Raw genomic sequence first — 18,701 nt, 5'->3', positions numbered from 1 at the left:
ACCCCACAAGACATGCCACCAGGGGTCTCTTCAGACACCCATACATACCCCACAAGACATGCCACCAGGGGTCTCTTCAGACACCCATACATACCCCACAAGACATGACACCAGGGGTCTCTTCAGACACCCATACATACCCCACAAGACATGACACCAGGGGTCTCTTCACAGTCCCCAGGTCCAAAAATGAATTCACAGTAACGATCACATGGAACTCCTTTCTATTTTCATTTACTCAAGCAAACAGTAGTAGCAGGATGATGATCCATCACTAGTCCCGGCTTCCTCTGGGCTCTGTCCCATTTCGACCCCTACACCCTTCCAATGGACAGCAGTACCGACCGGTGTTAAGATACTGATGGTTTGTCAAGATTGATGGTTTGTACAGTTGTGGCTACGAGTACAGCTCCATCTTGTTGTCACATCGGGGATAACAGTTGTTGACAACTGTAGCATTTTAGCTAAGTTTAACCCTAAGCCTTTTCTTAACCTTAACCTCATTCTTCTAACCTCCTACATGAATTATCCTAACCTGCCACGTTAGTTCTTCTAACCTGTCACGTTAATTCTACTATCCTGTCACGTTAGTTCTCCTAACCTGCAACATTAATTATCCTAACCTGCCATGTTAATTATCCTAACCTGCAATTTTAGTTATCCTAATCTGCTATGTAAACAAACCACTATCACCACACAGGGCCCCCCCCCCCCAGATAACATATGAACACATCAGTTGAGGGCCCCCTGGAGGTCCGCCCAGATAGCATATGAACAGGTCAGTTGAAAACCTCAACAAATTCGGCTGTGGTGGTTTGGAAGTAGGTGCCCTAGGGGCCCACATTTGGTAGTCCTGCCCTTCCCATGGAACTAGTGATTGTGAAATGTAGGTGAATAGAGCGATGTGCAAAATTCATCAGCCTGTTCCAATGTACAAGGAGGATTTGCTCACCGGCGCACATCAAGCGCACAATGTCTAGGCTATGATATAGCCACTCGAACTAGGCCTAATTAAAATGTTGCATTTATGTAGGCATTTAAGAAGATGATGCGTGCTTACCGGTAGGCTATGTCTCGTAACTGGGTGACGTCAGCTCTAACCATCGACGACGAAATGTGCAGGTGAACACGGGATAAACACATGAACCAAAAGCAAGAAGGGAGGAGGGCAAAATTATCTGGCGAACATGATTTCTGAATGGTGGGATGAAGATATATTTACGGATAAATGGCGTGGTATGCTATCGCACTTAACCGATGTAGCTGCATCAGGAGGTATAGCCTAAATTGCCTATCAAATAATCATTGTTCCCCCGCTCGATAGTCCATGTTGGCGCCAATGGAGTGACCCAATGGAACTAGTACAGAGAAGGCTGCTAGAAGTAGGATAGGCGACAGCAATAACTTAACAACACCCACATGTGGCACTGGTGACTTAACGGACACCCGAGAAACAACACCTGAATTTTTTTTTTTTTTTGATTCGACAGGATCGAATCAAGCCGTTGGGGAAATGGTAGGAGGCGCGTAGGACAGGTTCGAATCAAGCCGTTGGGGCAATGGTAGGAGGTGCGGTAATAACCTGGCAGGAGGGATGCTTCATGCTCGGAAGACGTTTGCTTTTGGAGTTTCGTATTCATACATGTGGCTTGAGTTGTCATGCGGGGCGGTCCCGACTCTGGACCCCCTGATTGTCGGAGTCTCGGACAGATCCCGATGCTCACGGTCAAATCGTAGCTTGTGAGGAACAAAAGAATGCCTGCGGTGAACGTTACCGGAGAAGCGCCCTTACTGAACGGGGGCAGAAGAGAAGAGGTAGAGCATTAGTATAGGTTAGGTTGTTTGGGAAGTGTGTGTATGTGTGTGCTCGCGCGCGCGCGCGCGCTCCTGTGTGTGTAATTGTGTATTGTTGGACGCTAGTGCATAGGTAGCTTCCTCTCGCAACTAGGCATTTATATTAGCATCTATATTAACGATTCTGAATTTGACTGTGTTGTTTACAGATGCGTAGTGCCTAGTTGTGGGACGGAACTACTGCATAGGCTACTTTAATACAGGCTAATAAAATGAACATTTACAGACCCATATAGAATGCGCGATTGCAGGAATATTTCATTCATATCATATTAGGCCTATCATATTAGGCCTGCACTGCGTGGAAAGCTCAAGCTAATTGGTTACTCGACCTCAGTTACCACTCTACTGTAATCAGGGCAGCTCACAGTTATCCTCTTACTAACCAACATGTTGAGCACAAACAGACCTCTGCATCTCTGGTGGGTCAGAGTTGTATCAGAGTCCCGCTGGTTTTTACAGTAGTTCTTATTTTTACAGTAGTTCCAGTCACGTTCCTTTTTTTACTGCGTGTATTTTACAAGGTTATTTGAAGAGTCACCCCTTGCTAATGGAGGGACGCAACTGCATTGCAGTCGAAGTGGAGGTGAACGATTGAGCTCATCTATTTGCCTGTACCGGGATATGAATGCCACATACAACTGATTGATATTCAACTCCTCATAATCATGATTAGGAGACTTATCTTCTCTGGGGATTACTTATTACAATGGACGGTATAGCATCAGTACACATTATAGTCTAAGATCGCTAATTATGGTCTGTCTGAGTAGTAGTCAGATTTGCTGAGCTATAACCTCAGATCCTATGTTACAGGGTGATCGATAAAAGAGAGACAGAGATGGTGGAGAGCACTATTGGGTTTTGATAATGATTGTATTATACTGACACAACCATATCAATGCTCTTAAGTGTTCCTGTTTACATAAGCAACATGTCTCATGTTATAATGCCTTACTTTCCCATGAGCATGGCTGATATTTGCACATCTGATGTCAAGATGTCCTGTCAGGGTAAATCAGCACAATTCTGTGTGTGGTAATGTGATTTTTGGGGGGTTACATTTTTACTTGAGGGGCCTTTGTGCTCTATTGAATGTTGTGGGGTTAGAGAGAAGTAGAGAGATGTGCATGCATAACTGTGTGCAGGCCATCTCTCCATTTTCCCTTCCTCTGCTTTGCCCTTCATCTCAAAGTGATGGTAAGGCAGGGGAAGCCAGGCCCCTACACACACACAAAAAAACAAAGTAGGGAGGGAGGTCTGTAGTATCACTACAAATTGAAAACGACCCTGTTGGGTCAAACCACATTGAGCTGTGTGTCTTCTGTTGTGTTTGCAGCCGTCTATGGTCAGTTTCCTTCCACATACTTTGAGAATAATTGTATTCTGATGTAGTAGAGTAAAGAATTTCAGACTACAGGCTCACCTACTTTAATTTATACACACACAAACTCACATTATGTTACTGCCTGCCTCTAATCTGAGAGCCATTCCCAATAAAACTGTCTCTCAGGCCAGTAGTTCTTAGGCTTGATAAATCATTTACAACGGTTGAGTGAAACTGAAATGCTCTATATTTACCTACGTAAATCTATCTTCTCTACCTTTCTGTTGTTGCATCAGGATATGTTACATTTGGGGGGATTTATTTCTATAACAAGAAAATACTTCACTCTGTCTCTCTTCTGTATTGATCTGCCAGGTACCATTCTTCATTTTTAGGCTTGTCTCATAGACTAGACGTAACATAGTAAACAAAAATCCAGGACACTCAAATTAGTACGATATGTTACTGTTTGGTATGGTTACAAAAGACAGAAGGTTACTTAAGGCAAAAACAAAAGGGGGGTGTGTGGGTGGTTGGTTGGATAGATTGGGGGGTCGGTGGCATATAAATCTAGCAATCCAAAGGTTGCGTGTTCGAATCTCATCACGGAAAACTTAGCAACTTTTGCAACTACTTAGCATGTTAGCTAACCCTAACCTTGCCACCTAGCTAACGTTAGCCACAACATATTGTGATTCTTAACATAACATACAAAATGGATGATGGACATCCAGAAATTAATACATACCATACCAAATGTAACATACCATACTAATTTGAGTGTGACAGATTTTCGTTTACTATGTTACGTCTACCCATATGTCCAGGTTGTCATTTTGGCTACTTGCTTTGATAGTTGATAGGTGAATATGTGGTCCTTGTCCTTATGGCTGTAAGAAGGAGCAAAAACTACTTTTCTACAGAAGTAGTTTCATAGTGCTAATGTCAGTAAGGAGTGGAAGGAAAAGCGATCAAGTGGGAGAGAAATAGCACAGTGGAAAAAGCATGATGTTCCTAGCCCTGACCATTATCAAACATCATGTATAGTAAACTGCCCATCCCTCTCTCATTCACTCCCCCTCTCTTCATCTCTTTCTCTCTAAATGGCTTTAAGTGGGGGATGAGTGCAGAGTTGGCCCATCATTATTATAGATAGACACACACAACATCTGTAATAAGTGAGGCACTAGGGTCATGGTGAACTTAAATGGTCTCTCCCGTTCACTCAGTGTGCTCCCTTGTCCTTGTAATGCAGGCACAATGAAACTCCTGTAACTCTGCCAGCAGGAACACACCTCCTCGGAGCTACCGTTTGGATAGCAGCCTGCCTTTTAGGAAAACAAACCTTCCCTGCAAGGGCACTGTCATGGCTGCGAGAGGCACATTTGACTGCTTAAAAAAATGAAGCAGATAGACAGATACTCTGAGCTCAGCTCTTATCTATCTGTATCTCTGTCTTTGTTTGCCTTTTGGTTATTTTCAATGCTCTTTGTGTGGCCAGTAGTGTCGCTGCATGTTTCGCTCTTCCACTTTGCTCACTGTCCATGTGCATCCTCCCATGGGGAGCATGAATGGCCACAGTACCACTAACCTCCACTGGCAAAAGAAAGCTGAACGCACTCTCCTTCTTTCTCTCTGTTGATGAGGTCTAAAAGCATCAGCCTCATCCAGTGTCCACTAAAACCAAGTGTTTAAAAGGGGCTGCATGGTTTTGGTTTCACTCTGCCTGGAAATGTATCCATGCCTCAAGAGACTGGAATGGTCCATCTCTGGACGAGCAGGGGAGCATGAGAGGACAACATTGATGTTTATTAATGTTGTTTGACATAAAATGCATTTTGATCGATGCCCAATCATCTGTATTCTTATGGAATACACTTAATATGTGTTCTGTTTTTTCTGTTTCTGTTTCTTGCAGAAAAATCCAGTTTTAAAATCCCTTCCTTGTTTTTTTTTGCCTCTCCCATTGTATGTCCTTCAATCCTGTTCCTCTCCTTTTTATCACACCTCATACAAGTCATAATGTTTGATGTTTTATCATCATTATAACCCCATTCCCACCACTTACACCATCATTTTTTCAATGTCCTTTCCACTTTCACATCCCTTCCTTTGCCCAACTTTAAACCTGTGCTCCTGATCCCATCACTTAAACTCGGTTACCTTACTCATTTATAAAATCTAAACCGAATTTCTTCTCATATTTGTACCCAACCCTCCATCCCCCCACCATTCGCTTTACCTTGTCTCTTATCCCTTCCCCCCGTAGCAGCGTCCCTGTAAACAGTCCCTTCCCGGGTCCCTATGCCGAGAGTCCCACTGGAAGTGCCTGCTCCTCACGCTGCTGATGTTCGGCTGTTTCGCCACGCTGGGATGGTGCTCCTTCTCCCGTGTCACCGTCATGGCTGCCGATGAACACGGCCTCTACTACGGCGTCCGCGCCCGCCTCTACCATGACAGCCCCTGCTCCAACGGCTACGTCTACATCCCGGTGGCCTTCCTGATCATGCTGTACCTGGTCTACCTGGTGGAGTGCTGGCACTGCTTCTCTAAAACATCCTCGCTGGCCCGGGTGAGGATCAGCAAGGTGTACAACAGGGTCCAGAGGCTGCAGCAGGCCATGCCCTGTATCTGGTGGAAGGCCATCAGCTATCACTATGTGAGACGGACACGGCAGGTGACTCGATACCGCAATGGTGACGCTTACACCACCACACAGGTGTACCATGAGCGGGTCAACACACACGCAGGCAGCTCTGAATTTGACTATGCTCAACATGGTGTAAAGGACGTATCCAAGGAGCTGCTTGGCCTTCTGGAGCACCCGGCCGTACGCCTTCGTTTCACCAAGTGTTTCAGCTTTGCCAGTGCCCGTGCCGAGGCCGCCTACCTCACTCAGCGCGCACGCTTCTTCGCAGAGAACGAGGGTCTGGATGACTACATGGAGGCACGGGAGGGCATGCACCTGAAGAACGTGGACTTCCGTGAGCACATGCTGGCCTTTCCTGACCCGGCGTGGCCGCCCTGGTTCTCTCGGCGGCGCATGTATTGGCTGATCTCAGCCCTGATGTTGTCCTGGCCACTACGTGTGGTGTCAGAGTACCGAACGGCGTATGTTCACTACCATGTGGAGAAGCTGTTTGGTGAGAACGAGGAAGTCAATGACAATGACAGCACTGAGATGGGCAACTACCGCTTAGGCCAGGAGAATGGGCAACGCGGTGGCCCCAGATTACGTGTCATATCGAGGGTCAACACTGTGGACATCACTGAACTGGAGTGGCACATTCGCTGTAACCAGCAGATGGTGCCCAGTTACTCCGAGGCCTTGCTGATGGACCTGAACACCAATAACACAACCTCATTGCCCTCTGCGTTTACCGGGGCAACACATGTCCCTATGAGGCGGAGCTCCAGCTACGTCCTACAGAGCTGCCCACGCTGCTGCAGGTCCACCAGCAGCTCCTCGCTCCCCTCGCGAGTCAGGGGAAATGTGGTAATGGGGGCAGGATCTTTGACATATGGGACAGTGGGAAGGATGGGAGGAGGAAGGTTAGCCCTCAGCCGCAGTGGATTATCTCTGGGCCGTTTGTACACGATGCGCCAGGCCTGCCTGTTTCACTCCCGGAGCCTTGGTGCAGGGATGGGGAGTAGAGGGGATGAAGGTGGTGGGTTTCTGGGACTGGGCCTCCGCCGGGCTAATGAAGAAAGCAGAGGGGTCCTGGAGTCAGAAGGATATGAAGAGGACGAGAATAGTCTGCAGCTAGAGGAGGATAGAGAGCAGGAACTAGAGAGAGTGAGGACCGAGATCATGCAGGGAGTGGCCTGTGTGACAGAGACACCACCAGCTTATCAGGAAGCTCTCCACTTGCCTGTGTTGATTGTCCATGGTGAGGAGAGCTGTCATGGAGGGGAGGACCTTGACGCAGGATAGTCACTGTGATTGGCAAAGGTGATGTACAGTAGAGTAGATATGCAAATCTGCTCAGGATGATGCAAGAAATTAGAGAGAGGAGAGGAGAAGAAAACAGGGACAGAGGAAGAATGTGTGGCGATATCGAAAGGGTTGTTAAAGAGAGGGGTAAGGAAGGAGAAAGAAAACAAATGGAAAAATCATGGTTTCCAGACCTGCGAGAAAGCAGTACTGTATGTGAAAAATGTGTAGGGAAACAAAACTATTGTGTCACAGTAGATTAAATGACAGTTATGTAGTTGCTCTTCCTAAAGAGACTGTAATATGTGTGTCCCATTGTCCACAATGAACAACAATCGCTTTGTATCTTTGTTCATGAATGTATGGAAGTATCAAGGAGCTGCTGAGTTAGCACTTAACATCAGGAGTAGTTCATTTTTCACCAAGCTATTAGATTAATTCAAGGGGCACTGTATAATGTGTAAACTTACAGAACTCCCTGTTAGATGCGGAGCAAAACTCTAATGCCAATAAAAAAATAAGCAATTACCATTCCACAAAGTGAGTATTACCATTCCACAAAGAGAGTATTACCATTCCACAAAGAGAGTAGTCCCATTCCACAAAGAGAGTATTACCATGCCACAAAGAGAGTATTACCATTCCACAAAGAGAGTATTACCATTCCACAAAGAGAGTTTTACCATTCCACAAAGAGAGTAGTCCCATTCCACAAAGAGAGTATTACCATTCCACAAAGAGAGTAGTCCCATTCCACAAAGAGAGTATTACCATTCCACAAAGAGAGTATTACCATTCCACAAAGAGAGTATTGCCATTCCACAAAGAGAGTATTACCATTCCACAAAGAGAGTATTACCATTCCACAAAGAGAGTATTGCCATTCCACAAAGAGAGTATTACCATTCCACAAAGAGAGTATTACCATTCCACAAAGAGAGTAGTCCCATTCCACAAAGAGAGTATTACCATTCCACAAAGAGAGTATTACCATTCCACAAAGAGAGTTTTACCATTCCACAAAGAGAGTAGTCCCATTCCACAAAGAGAGTATTACCATTCCACAAAGAGAGTAGTCCCATTCCACAAAGAGAGTATTACCATTCCACAAAGATAGTATTGCCATTCCACAAAGAGAGTATTACCATTCCACAAAGAGAGTATTGCCATTCCACAAAGAGAGTATTACCATTCCACAAAGAGAGTATTACCATTCCACAAAGAGAGTATTGCCATTCCACAAAGAGAGTATTGCCATTCCACAAAGAGAGTATTACCATTCCACAAAGAGAGTAGTCCCATTCCACAAAGAGAGTATTGCCATTCCACAAAGAGAGTAGTCCCATTCCATAAAGAGAGTATTACCATTCCACAAAGAGAGTAGTCCCAATCCACAAAGAGAGTATTACCATTCCACAAAGAGAGTATTACCATTCCACAAAGAGAGTAGTCCCATTCCACAAAGAGAGTATTGCCATTCCACAAAGAGAGTAGTCCCATTCCACAAAGAGAGTATTACCATTCCACAAAGAGAGTATTACCATTCCACAAAGAGAGTTTTACCATTCCACAAAGAGAGTAGTTCCATTCCACAAAGAGAGTAGTCCCATTCCACAAAGAGAGTATTACCATTCCACAGAGAGTATTACCATTCCACAAAGAGAGTAGTCCCATTCCACAAAGAGAGTATTACCATTCCACAAAGAGAGTAGTCCCATTCCACAAAGAGAGTATTGCCATTCCACAAAGAGAGTATTGCCATTCCACAAAGAGAGTATTGCCATTCCACAAAGAGAGTAGTCCCATTCCACAATGAGAGTATTGCCATTCCACAAAGAGAGTATTACCATTCCACAAAGAGAGTATTACGATTCCACAAAGAGAGTATTACCATTCCACAAAGAGAGTATTACCATTCCACAAAGAGAGTTTTACCATTCCACAAAGAGAGTAGTCCCATTCCACAAAGAGAGTAGTCCCATTCCACAAAGAGAGTAGTACCATTCCACAAAGAGAGTAGTACCATTCCACAAAGAGAGTAGTCCCATTCCACAAAGAGAGTAGTCCCATTCCACAAAGCGAGTATTACCATTCCACAAAGAGAGTAGTCCCATTCCACAAAGAGAGTATTACCATTCCACAAAGAGAATATTACCATTCCACAAAGAGAGTATTACCATTCCACAAAGAGAGTATTACCATTCCACAAAGAGTATTACCATTCCATAAAGAGAGTATTACCATTCCACAAAGAGAGTATTGTAATAAGATTTGATATTACTTTTAGATGTAAAACAAATAATCAATTTAGCCAATACACTAGTAGTGATGAGGCTTATGTCACCTACTCGCCTTCCTCGAGAACATGCAGATCGAGAGGCCAACAATATTGTCCATAATATGACATCAGAGATGTAGTAAATCATCTTTTAAGAGTTAAGTGCACAATTGTCCCATTTTATGCTTTTAAGATTATCTCTTTAATAAATAAAAAATCCCTCTCGGCAATTTGCCCTTCGCCACAATTCAAAAGGGGTTTTCCCATGTCTCAGTTCTGCCCACTGTTGTAATTATACATCATGATCAAGTATGGATTTAATGCAGTAGAGTACATCCTCACACTAACACTCCCACTACCCCTCGCTCAGCTGATGCCATTAGGAGCACCATATGTGATCGATGCTCGGAAGGCTTGGGACCAGAGCCTAAAACTGAGCATGCTAAAACACACTTCTATACATCAGCATACATACATAGCCAGTAGGTGCACAAATTATTCAGCACAATAATAACAATAAAGCGATAAATGGTCTTGAATGTGGACCGACATTTCAAAGAATGGCCATGTAAACATTTACAAGTATGAAGATATTGACAGGGTCGAGGACAGAGGTACCGAACAACTAAATGTGTTGGGTGACTCAACTCAATCCCATCAACACTCTAAAACCACACCTTATCTTGAAAAGAGTCCTGTGTGTATTCATTCTGCTGTATCTAATGTGTTACCAGTACAAATTCCAATAGTTGTTGATGAACATGATGATGATGATGGTGGTACAGAAGCGCACTAATAAAGTAAGTCTGGATATATCTACATGTTCTGATAACTGATAGTAATGCTCTCTATATTAACTGAGAATCACAGTGCAATCTTTTTTAAACTACCGGTGTATATGGGAAATAACATCTCCCTCTAGTGACAAGTACAGTAACTGTTTGAAATAGCATCAGGTCTACCGTTACTGTTGTTGTAACCAGTATTGTTGTACCTACATATTGTAACCAGATTTATATATCTTTTTTAAAGAATTAGAAGTGTTGGTTTTGGTTCTCACTACATCCATGCATCTGCATGCAAGCAAAGCAACCAATCTCATTTCATTTGGCTCCTACTCTCCCTCCCTCCGACCCTAAGCTTGTTTTAAAGGGCTAAGCACCCGTTACATTTCATATGACAAATGAGAGTCTGCACATCAGCTGCATGGGAATCTACCAGTAATTGGTAAGTATAGGTACAAACCATTCAGGTGAAGAGGAGAGAAGAAACTGCTGCAGCACATGTTCCTTTTTTCAGATGGGACCATTTCACACTGGTAAGTGGCCCTTCCAAGTTTATAGACATACATTCAGTATTATGAGTTTGTATAAATCAGAGCAAAGTGTTTCAACTCTGAAAGCAAAACGTGGTACTATGCAGTTGTGCAATAACTTTGGTAACCACAATGTAATTATGCAGGTAGTTACAATTACATATGTTTTATTGTCACATACAACGTATTATCCAGAAATGACTTTGGCTTCACTTATGACGCCAAATGTAAAACTGTCCTTTTGGGGTTGAAAAGGTGTCTGAGTGTTTGAAATGTGTTAGCTGACGTTACTAGCACTGGGGAGAGATAAGCTACAGAGTAAGCTACCTGCAGACGTCTCATGTGCTGATGAATCAGACTGATGCTGCTGTCATGAACATTTCAGTGTTTATAGCTATTTAGTGGTTTTAAGATAGTGTTGAATCACTAGGCTACACCTCAGTGCAAATCCAAGTAGGATGTTTTATGCTCTACTTTGGTTGTTGCCAGATCAGTGTGTGTGTATCCTCAGTGATTTTTCCTTCAATATTTTACTTTACCCCAGCCCGTACAGTGTCTCAGGAGCAGGTGAATTCCGTTTTAAACAACATGTAGAGCCTGTTGGCAGATGCAACAAGGGCCGAGTGCCATGAGCAGAGCACACAGTTGGCCCTAGTGATAACTCAGCAGAGGGGAGAGGGCCTAGGTCAGCAGATAGAAACAGCAAAGCTAGACATGTTTAACAAACGCAGGCAGCTGGAGCAGCTCCTGGACACCAAGGCCGCCATTGAAGCAAAAGAAAGACAAGCTTGCAAACTCAGCAAGCAACTGTAAGAGATTGAGAGAAAGAGAGAGTGAAGAAGAGGGCAGAGAGGAGAGGGGAGGATTGGTGGTGAGAGGAGGGACAGAATGTGGCAGTGGTTGGGAATGGAGACTTATTGTAGTTAATGCCATTTATAAACTGGGTGGGTCGAGCCCTGAACGCTGATTGGCTGATAGCCGTCTTATATCAGTCCGTATACCACGAGTATGACAAAACATTTATTTTATGTGTCAGTGGTTGGGAATGGAGACTTACTGTAGTTAATGCCATTTATAAAGGTTGTGATGGAGTGAATCTGGAACAATAATTTTTTTTTATTTGCAAACCTTTTTCTCATAAAATGTTCCCATGGTAACTCATATTCAGTACTAGAAAATAACTAGTAACAATGTAACTGTACTTCATTAATAATGACTTCATAATCAATAAAGATTTGAGCAATGACAGAGATTTTGTTCTGACAAAAACACATGAAAAACACAGGAAATGTTTGACTTTCACAGCTGTTACATCAATCAGTATACATTGAGCAGGTCATTTGACCTAACAGGAAGTGACTGAATTGTGTAACTAATTGGTTAAACTGATAAGTATACCAAAATGGAAGAAGTTATCTCCAATGTTAATTGTACTATTCCAAAGGGAAAACACATTGTAGTTAGGGCGCACCATTGCTGGCCTAAATTAGATGTTGTAATGCCTTTAATGTCAGTACTGAGTGGCTTTATCAAAAGGAATCTTAGTTTCATATTTAGTAAAAGTACTTATCCAAATGACAGAGTTGGGGCCAATTCAGCCTAATTAAGTAAAATGTGTATGGTAGGCTATTTCATACTGCAGTGGAATCTAATTACATTATCAATAATTGAGTACATCCGGTTTTATAACCCACTGTTATCCCTGTCTTGAGCTTGGGACAAAACTAGGTTGTTGCATGCAGCGACCTGGATGCAAGGACACATTGGTCGTGTTTCCCTGCTCAGAACGTTGCATGCGTCAACTAATGGTTGTGTGCCACGTCATCAACTGTGCCGTTGGGCACCAGATTACTATAACATGCTAAAACATATGGTTAGCTGATACGTAAAATACCTATGTAGAAGTTGTAAGATCTGGCATGCGTCAGCAACGTCTGAGCAGAGGAACACAACCATTATGGTACCCATCTGGCTTGGTGTGGTCAGACAGGACGGTGGAACAAGGGCTCTGTTTCAGACACGCTCCATTCTGACCTTGAGCCTAACCCCTGACGTTTCTGGACAAACACCACCACCACGATCTGCACCCAGAAGAAGAAGTTCACCCACACAGACTTCTGGGAAAGACAAAAGAAGAGTGCAGAGATGAAGAATAAAATACATGGGTTTAAATAACAATGACAACACATGATCTGTGGTTTTGAAGCAGCTTGTGGTCTGATAAGGCAATAACGTTTTGATGTGTTCGTTAATATTATGATATGCACAGTGTCAGGACAGACCTCTGCATTATACAATCCCGTGTAGAACTGATTTCCATTGTAGGGACTGACCCAGGTTTTATTCTCGGCTTCTTCACAACTGAAATGAAAGAAGTCCTCCAAATTAACAAGAACGTCATACAATATTTCACATTTCACATACGGTATGCGAAACAAGAGGGCACTGAGCAAAGAGGTGATACGGGAGAAGACAGGAAAAAAAGGCCGCCATCTCACCTGGTTATGGAGGGCACGTTGTGGAGGGCAGACAGACAGAGGCGGTCCCTGCCGATCCTCAGGGTACACCCTGACACCGCCAGGAAAAACAATATCTTCATACACACCCCCAGAGTCACATTCAGCCACAGTCTTTCCCTGGGGATGCAGGACAGGAAGTAAAGAAAGTCCACAACAAATCAAATCATTTCTGCTTTACTGCCACACTACTAGGCATGGAAAGTCTGTCTCTCACCTCTTGATCTCCTCTTCCACACAGCTGGTGTAGATCCAGTAGAGGGTGAGGCAGAAGCAGTAGATGGCCACAGACACAGAGATGGCTGACACAAAGTAGCAGAGGGAGGGATGGCTGGGGTTCTCCAGGATCAGGCCAGATGTGTTGTACTCAACAGTCCCATAAAGAATGCACTGCCCTGTAAAGTGGCCCTGCATGACACAATACAGATGCATTCAGTATAACTATACCATTTATCCTACAGTATGCAATTGAAATTATACCTCTAAGGGATCGGTGTGTCCCCCGCAGGACGGTTGAGCTAACGTAGGCTAATGTGATTAGCATGAGGTTGTAAGTAACAAAAACAATTCCCAGGATATAGACATATCTGACATGGGCAGAAAGCTTAATTATTGGTAATCTAACTGCACTGTCCAATTTACAGTAGCTATTACAGTGAAAGAATACCATGTTATTGTTTGAGGAGAGTGCACAATTATGAACTTGAAAATGCAATAATAAACCAATTAGGCACATTTGGGCAGTCTTACAACATTATGAACAGATGTGTAATAGTTCATTGCTCAATCTAAAACTTTGCACATACACTGCTGCCATCTAGTGGCCAAACTCTAAATTGCGCCAGGGCTAGAATAATACATTATGGCCTTTCTCTTGCATTTCAAAGATGATGGTACAACAACAAAAAACGTATGTCATTTTTCTTTGTATTATCTTTTACCAGATCTAATGTGTTATATTCTCCTACATTAATTTCACATTTCCACAAACTTCAAAATGTTTCCTTTCAAATGGTATGAAGAATATGCATATCCTTGCTTCACGTCCTGAGCTACAGGCAGTTAGATTTGGGCATGTCATTTTAGGCAAAAATTGGAGAAAAAAAAGGTTGGATCCTTAAGATGTTTTAATGCACTGTACACAACCTATAACACTGGAAAGTATCTTCACTGGACATTAACAGCAAGAGAGCTTGGTCAGCCATGGCGAGATACACATGCTCTCAAATTAACGTCCCTTAATAGGCAGGGAAACAGAGTGAGGTCTGTCACACACAGACCTCACTGTGTTTCCTGGCCTGGGTAGGGATGCACAGGAGAGCTAAATTCAACTTGGAGAGGAATGCTTGAGAAATTCCATTCATCCATTCATGTGCACAAATGTATAGTTATATTCTTTTAGGACATTAGATGATGATTATATGGTTCCATTGGGCCATGTGAAACAGTCAGGAGGACTCTGAATGTAGAACTCATGTTTCATTTTCCTGTCTCTCAACACATTTCATTTCAAAGTCATTGCCATCTGTATGAAAATCCCACATGAAAAAATACTATAGTATACTTTAGTATTACTATATTTATATATAGTAATATATATATAATATATATCGTCTCAGGCCTAATAACACCCGTGCCAATATATCCTTCAAACACCGGCTTCTCAGGCATTATCACTTAACTATAGTATTTCACTGTCGTGTTTTTGTTTTATTATCATTTTAATAATATTTTTGGGGGAGGGGGCTTTCACCTTGAAGAATCTTACTGAACAACATTAAAATAGCAAATTGTTCATAACCAGTATTTAGGTAGGACTGTGGTCTGCGCAGTTAGGTTCAGCAATTCTGCTCTTTTCTATAACCTGTAGGGAACACAATATATTGTATATACTTGGCATGTAGGTTTTTCAGTCATGAGTGGCACAAATTGTGATATGGGGGGATGGGGAATGGGCAGGACATAAGCAAATGATATCTTGTTGAAGTCGGAAGTATACATACACTTAAGTTGGAGTTGTTAAAACTTGTTTTTCAACCACTCCACAAGTTTCTTGTTAACAAACTATAGTTTTGGTAAGTCGGTTAGGACATCTACTGTGTGCATGACATGAGTAATTTTTCCAACAATTGTTTACAGACAGATTATTTCACTTATAATTCACTGTATCACAATTCCAGTGGGCCAGAAGTTTACATACACTAAGTTGATTGTGCCTTTAAACAGCTTGGAAAATTTCAGAAAATGATGTCATGGCTTTAGAAGCTTCTGATAGGCTAATTGACATCATTTAAGTCAATTGAAGGTGTACCTGTGGATGTGTTTCAAGGCCTACCTTCAAACTCAGTGCCTCATTGCTTGACATCATGGTAAAATCAAAAGCAAAGACATCAGATTTTTTTTTTTGACCACCACAAGTCTGGTTCATCCTTGGGAGCAATTTCCAAATGCATGAAGGTACCACGTTCATCTGTACAAACAATAGTACGCAAGTATAAACACCATGGGAACACGCATCCGTCATACCGCTCAGGAAGGAGACGCGTTCTGTCTCCTAGAGATTAACGTACTGTCACGGCCGTCAAAAGGTGGAGACCAAGGCGCAGCGTGGTATGCGTACATTCTTCTTTATTATAAGAATGAACACTGAACAAAACTAACAAAATGAACCGTGTAGCTATACAAAATGAGTGCTGAACAGGCAACTACACATAGACAAGAACCCACAAACACAAAAGGGAAAATGGCTACCTAAATATGATCCCCAATTAGAGACAACGATAAACAGCTGCCTCTGATTGGCAACCATATCAGGCCACCATAAACTTACACATCACCTAGACCTACATACCCTAGACTTACAAAAACCCTAGACAATACAAAACTAGCATACCCACCCTAGTCACACCCTGACCTAACCAAAATAATAAAGAAAACATAGATAACTAAGGTCAGGGCGTGACACGTACTTTGGTGCGAAAAGTGCAAATCAATCCCAGAACAACAGCAAAGGACCTTGTGAAGATGCTGGAGGAAACAGGTACAAAAGTATCTATATCCACAGTAAAACGAGAATGGACATAACCTGTAAAACGAGTATGGACATAACCTGAAAGGCCGCTCAGCAAGGAAGAAGCCACTGCTCCAAAACCGCCTTAAAAAAGCCAGACTACTGTTTGCAACTGCACATGGGGTCAAAGATCGTACTTTTTGGAGAAATGTCCTCTGGTCTGATGAAACAAAAATAGAAATGATTGGCCATAATGACCATTGTTATGTTTGGAAGAAAAAGGGGGAGGCTTGCAAGCCGAAGAACACCATCCCAACCGTGAAGCACGGGGGTGGCAGCATCATGTTGTGGGGGTGCTTTGCTGCAGGAGGGACTGGTGCACTTCACAAAATAGATGGCATCATGAGGAAGGACAATTAGGAAGGACAATCTGTCAGGAGGAATGGGCCAAAATTCACCCAATTTATTGTGGGAAGCATGTGGAAGGCTACCCAAAACTTTTGACCCAAGTTAAACAATTTAAAGGCAATGCTACCAAATACTAATTGAGTGTATGTACACTTCTGACCCACTGGGAATGTGATGAAAGAAAGAAAAGCTGAAATAAATAATTCTCTCTACTATTATTCTGACATTTCACATTCTTAAAGTAAAGTGGTGATCCTAACTGACCAAAGACAGGGAATGTTCACTGGGATTAAATGTCAGGAATTGTGAAAAACTGAGTTTAAATGTATTTAGCTAAGGTGTATGTAAACTTCCGACTTCAACTGTATATGAGCATATCGATACAGTGTGTAGTATATTTTTCTACAGTATACTACAAAATTCTGTAGTAAGCACTACACAATCGAGGGATACTCCAGTGTGCAGTAGAGTATTCTACAGTATACTACAGTTTACTACAGAATACTACAGAATTCTATATTAAGTACTATAGTATTATATAGTAAACTGTAGTATTTTTATGTGGAATGGTAGCCTAATCTATTGCAAAGTCACTGCATGCAACAATTTTGCATTTCGGTGAAGTCCACTAAGACATTGTATAAGCCTGTAGGCCTAGCGAAGAGTCATCAATGATATTCACTTACTTCACATGATCACATGATTATCTCTGCTGATTTCATTTATTTTCTCATTATAGGCTATCCCCCATGTTTTGGGATGTGTTACACATTCCGAGATAAAAGCAGGAAAAAACATAATATAGGAGAAAGTTTCTTGAAAGTCTGATAAAAATCTTCCATAACAGATGTAGCATCTAAAGGTTTGACCCATCGTTGAGAGGACGATCAAAACATATCCAATGTATGTTCTACATCTAGCAGCCTACCAATAGCCTAGTGTCGGTTTGAGGGTGACAGCAGACAGTAGCCTAGGCTATGTGTGGAAACGTTGTCAATACATTTCCGTTGCTACATTTTTTTACACAAGGGATAAAAATAGTTCTCAAGTTTAGAATGTATCATAGGCGGTTGAAAGTTCCCGACATTTCAAACGTTAATGCATTCGTACCTGGGTGATTGTCAGAGAAGCAGCGGACATTGTTCCACAGATGAAACAGCCTGCGTAAAGTACGAGCTCCAAAACGTGCAGCCACGGCAACACCATCACGAACACCTCTGCAAAGCCATCCTATCAGACCCATTGAGGACACCCTAGCACCCGGACAACGCACTCCGTTCCAAGTGTGTTAAATTGTGCGTAAAGGTCTACAATGGAGACACTCTTAACTGTGAGCTCTGACTTTTTTTTTGCAACAATGTACCCATTCAAGCGTTTTCTTCATTATAAACCGCAATTGAATGTGGCCAAGGAATGCAATGCATTTATTAGAATTGGTTGATTGTAAGATTGGGATGGAATGCTTTATGACTATCTAACAATGTTGTTGTCTTACTAGATGTGAGTCCCGACTCCCGAGGACTCCACCAGGATTCCCTATAACCATAATCCAGTTTAGAATTCCATGCACAGAAATGCAAAGCCAATTTTTGCCTCTTGTATTGTTCTCCTCTGAGAGACTGGAAATGTGTGTGTGTCTGTCTGTGTGTCTGTGTGTCTGTCTGTCTGTCTGTGTCTGTCTGTCTGTCTGTCTGTCTGTCTGTCTGTCTGTCTGTCTGTCTGTCTGTCTGTCTGTCTGTCTGTCTGTCTGTCTGTCTGTCTGTCTGTCTGTCTGTCTGTCTGTGTGTGTGTGTGTGTGTGTGTGTGTGTGTGTGTGTGTGTGTGTGTGTGTGTGCGCATCATCAGCAGTAGCTGTCGTCTGTCTCTGGCGGTTTGTGATTAATTTGTAAGTATTCCAGAGTGATGACAGAACATTTGTCAGCAGAACACTTTTCTTTGCCGATTTGCTAAATGAAACTGTTGTTTAACTACGGTTGTAAACGACTAATTTTAATCCCAATAATGTTTTCTTCAAAGTAAAATAAAAATATATATAAACACCTTAACCTCATACAAATGT

At 42.6% G+C, this 18,701-nt stretch overlaps 2 protein-coding genes across 3 annotated transcripts; one reads left to right on the top strand and one right to left on the bottom strand.

Moving 5' to 3' along the window:
• Positions 1 to 1,025: 1,025 nt before the first annotated feature.
• LOC139537124 (transmembrane protein 151A-like) lies at positions 1,026 to 10,208 on the top strand. 2 transcript variants are annotated; one of them, XM_071338060.1, is made up of 2 exons: positions 1,026 to 1,815; positions 5,451 to 10,208. In XM_071338060.1, the coding sequence occupies exons 1-2, from the start codon at positions 1,756 to 1,758 to the stop codon at positions 7,113 to 7,115; spliced, it is 1,725 nt and encodes a 574-aa protein (XP_071194161.1). In that variant the 5' UTR covers positions 1,026 to 1,755; the 3' UTR covers positions 7,116 to 10,208. The 2 variants fall into 2 exon arrangements, with proteins under 2 accessions (XP_071194161.1, XP_071194162.1); XM_071338061.1 differs by having other exon boundaries at positions 1,028 to 1,815; positions 5,100 to 10,208.
• Positions 10,209 to 11,896: 1,688 nt separating this feature from the next.
• Positions 11,897 to 17,848, bottom strand: tmem179bb (transmembrane protein 179Bb). The gene is made up of 5 exons (XM_071338062.1): positions 17,753 to 17,848; positions 13,442 to 13,632; positions 13,207 to 13,344; positions 12,991 to 13,069; positions 11,897 to 12,825 (listed from the first exon to the last, which is right to left on the bottom strand). Exons 1-5 carry the CDS (start codon positions 17,846 to 17,848, stop codon positions 12,691 to 12,693), a joined length of 639 nt encoding a protein of 212 aa, XP_071194163.1. The 3' UTR covers positions 11,897 to 12,690.
• Positions 17,849 to 18,701: the final 853 nt, after the last annotated feature.

The sequence above is a fragment of the Salvelinus alpinus genome, chromosome 13, assembly GCF_045679555.1.
Source record: "Salvelinus alpinus chromosome 13, SLU_Salpinus.1, whole genome shotgun sequence".
NCBI classification, from domain to species: Eukaryota; Metazoa; Chordata; class Actinopteri; order Salmoniformes; family Salmonidae; genus Salvelinus; species Salvelinus alpinus.
This window is presented reverse-complemented; position numbering and strand designations above follow the sequence as displayed.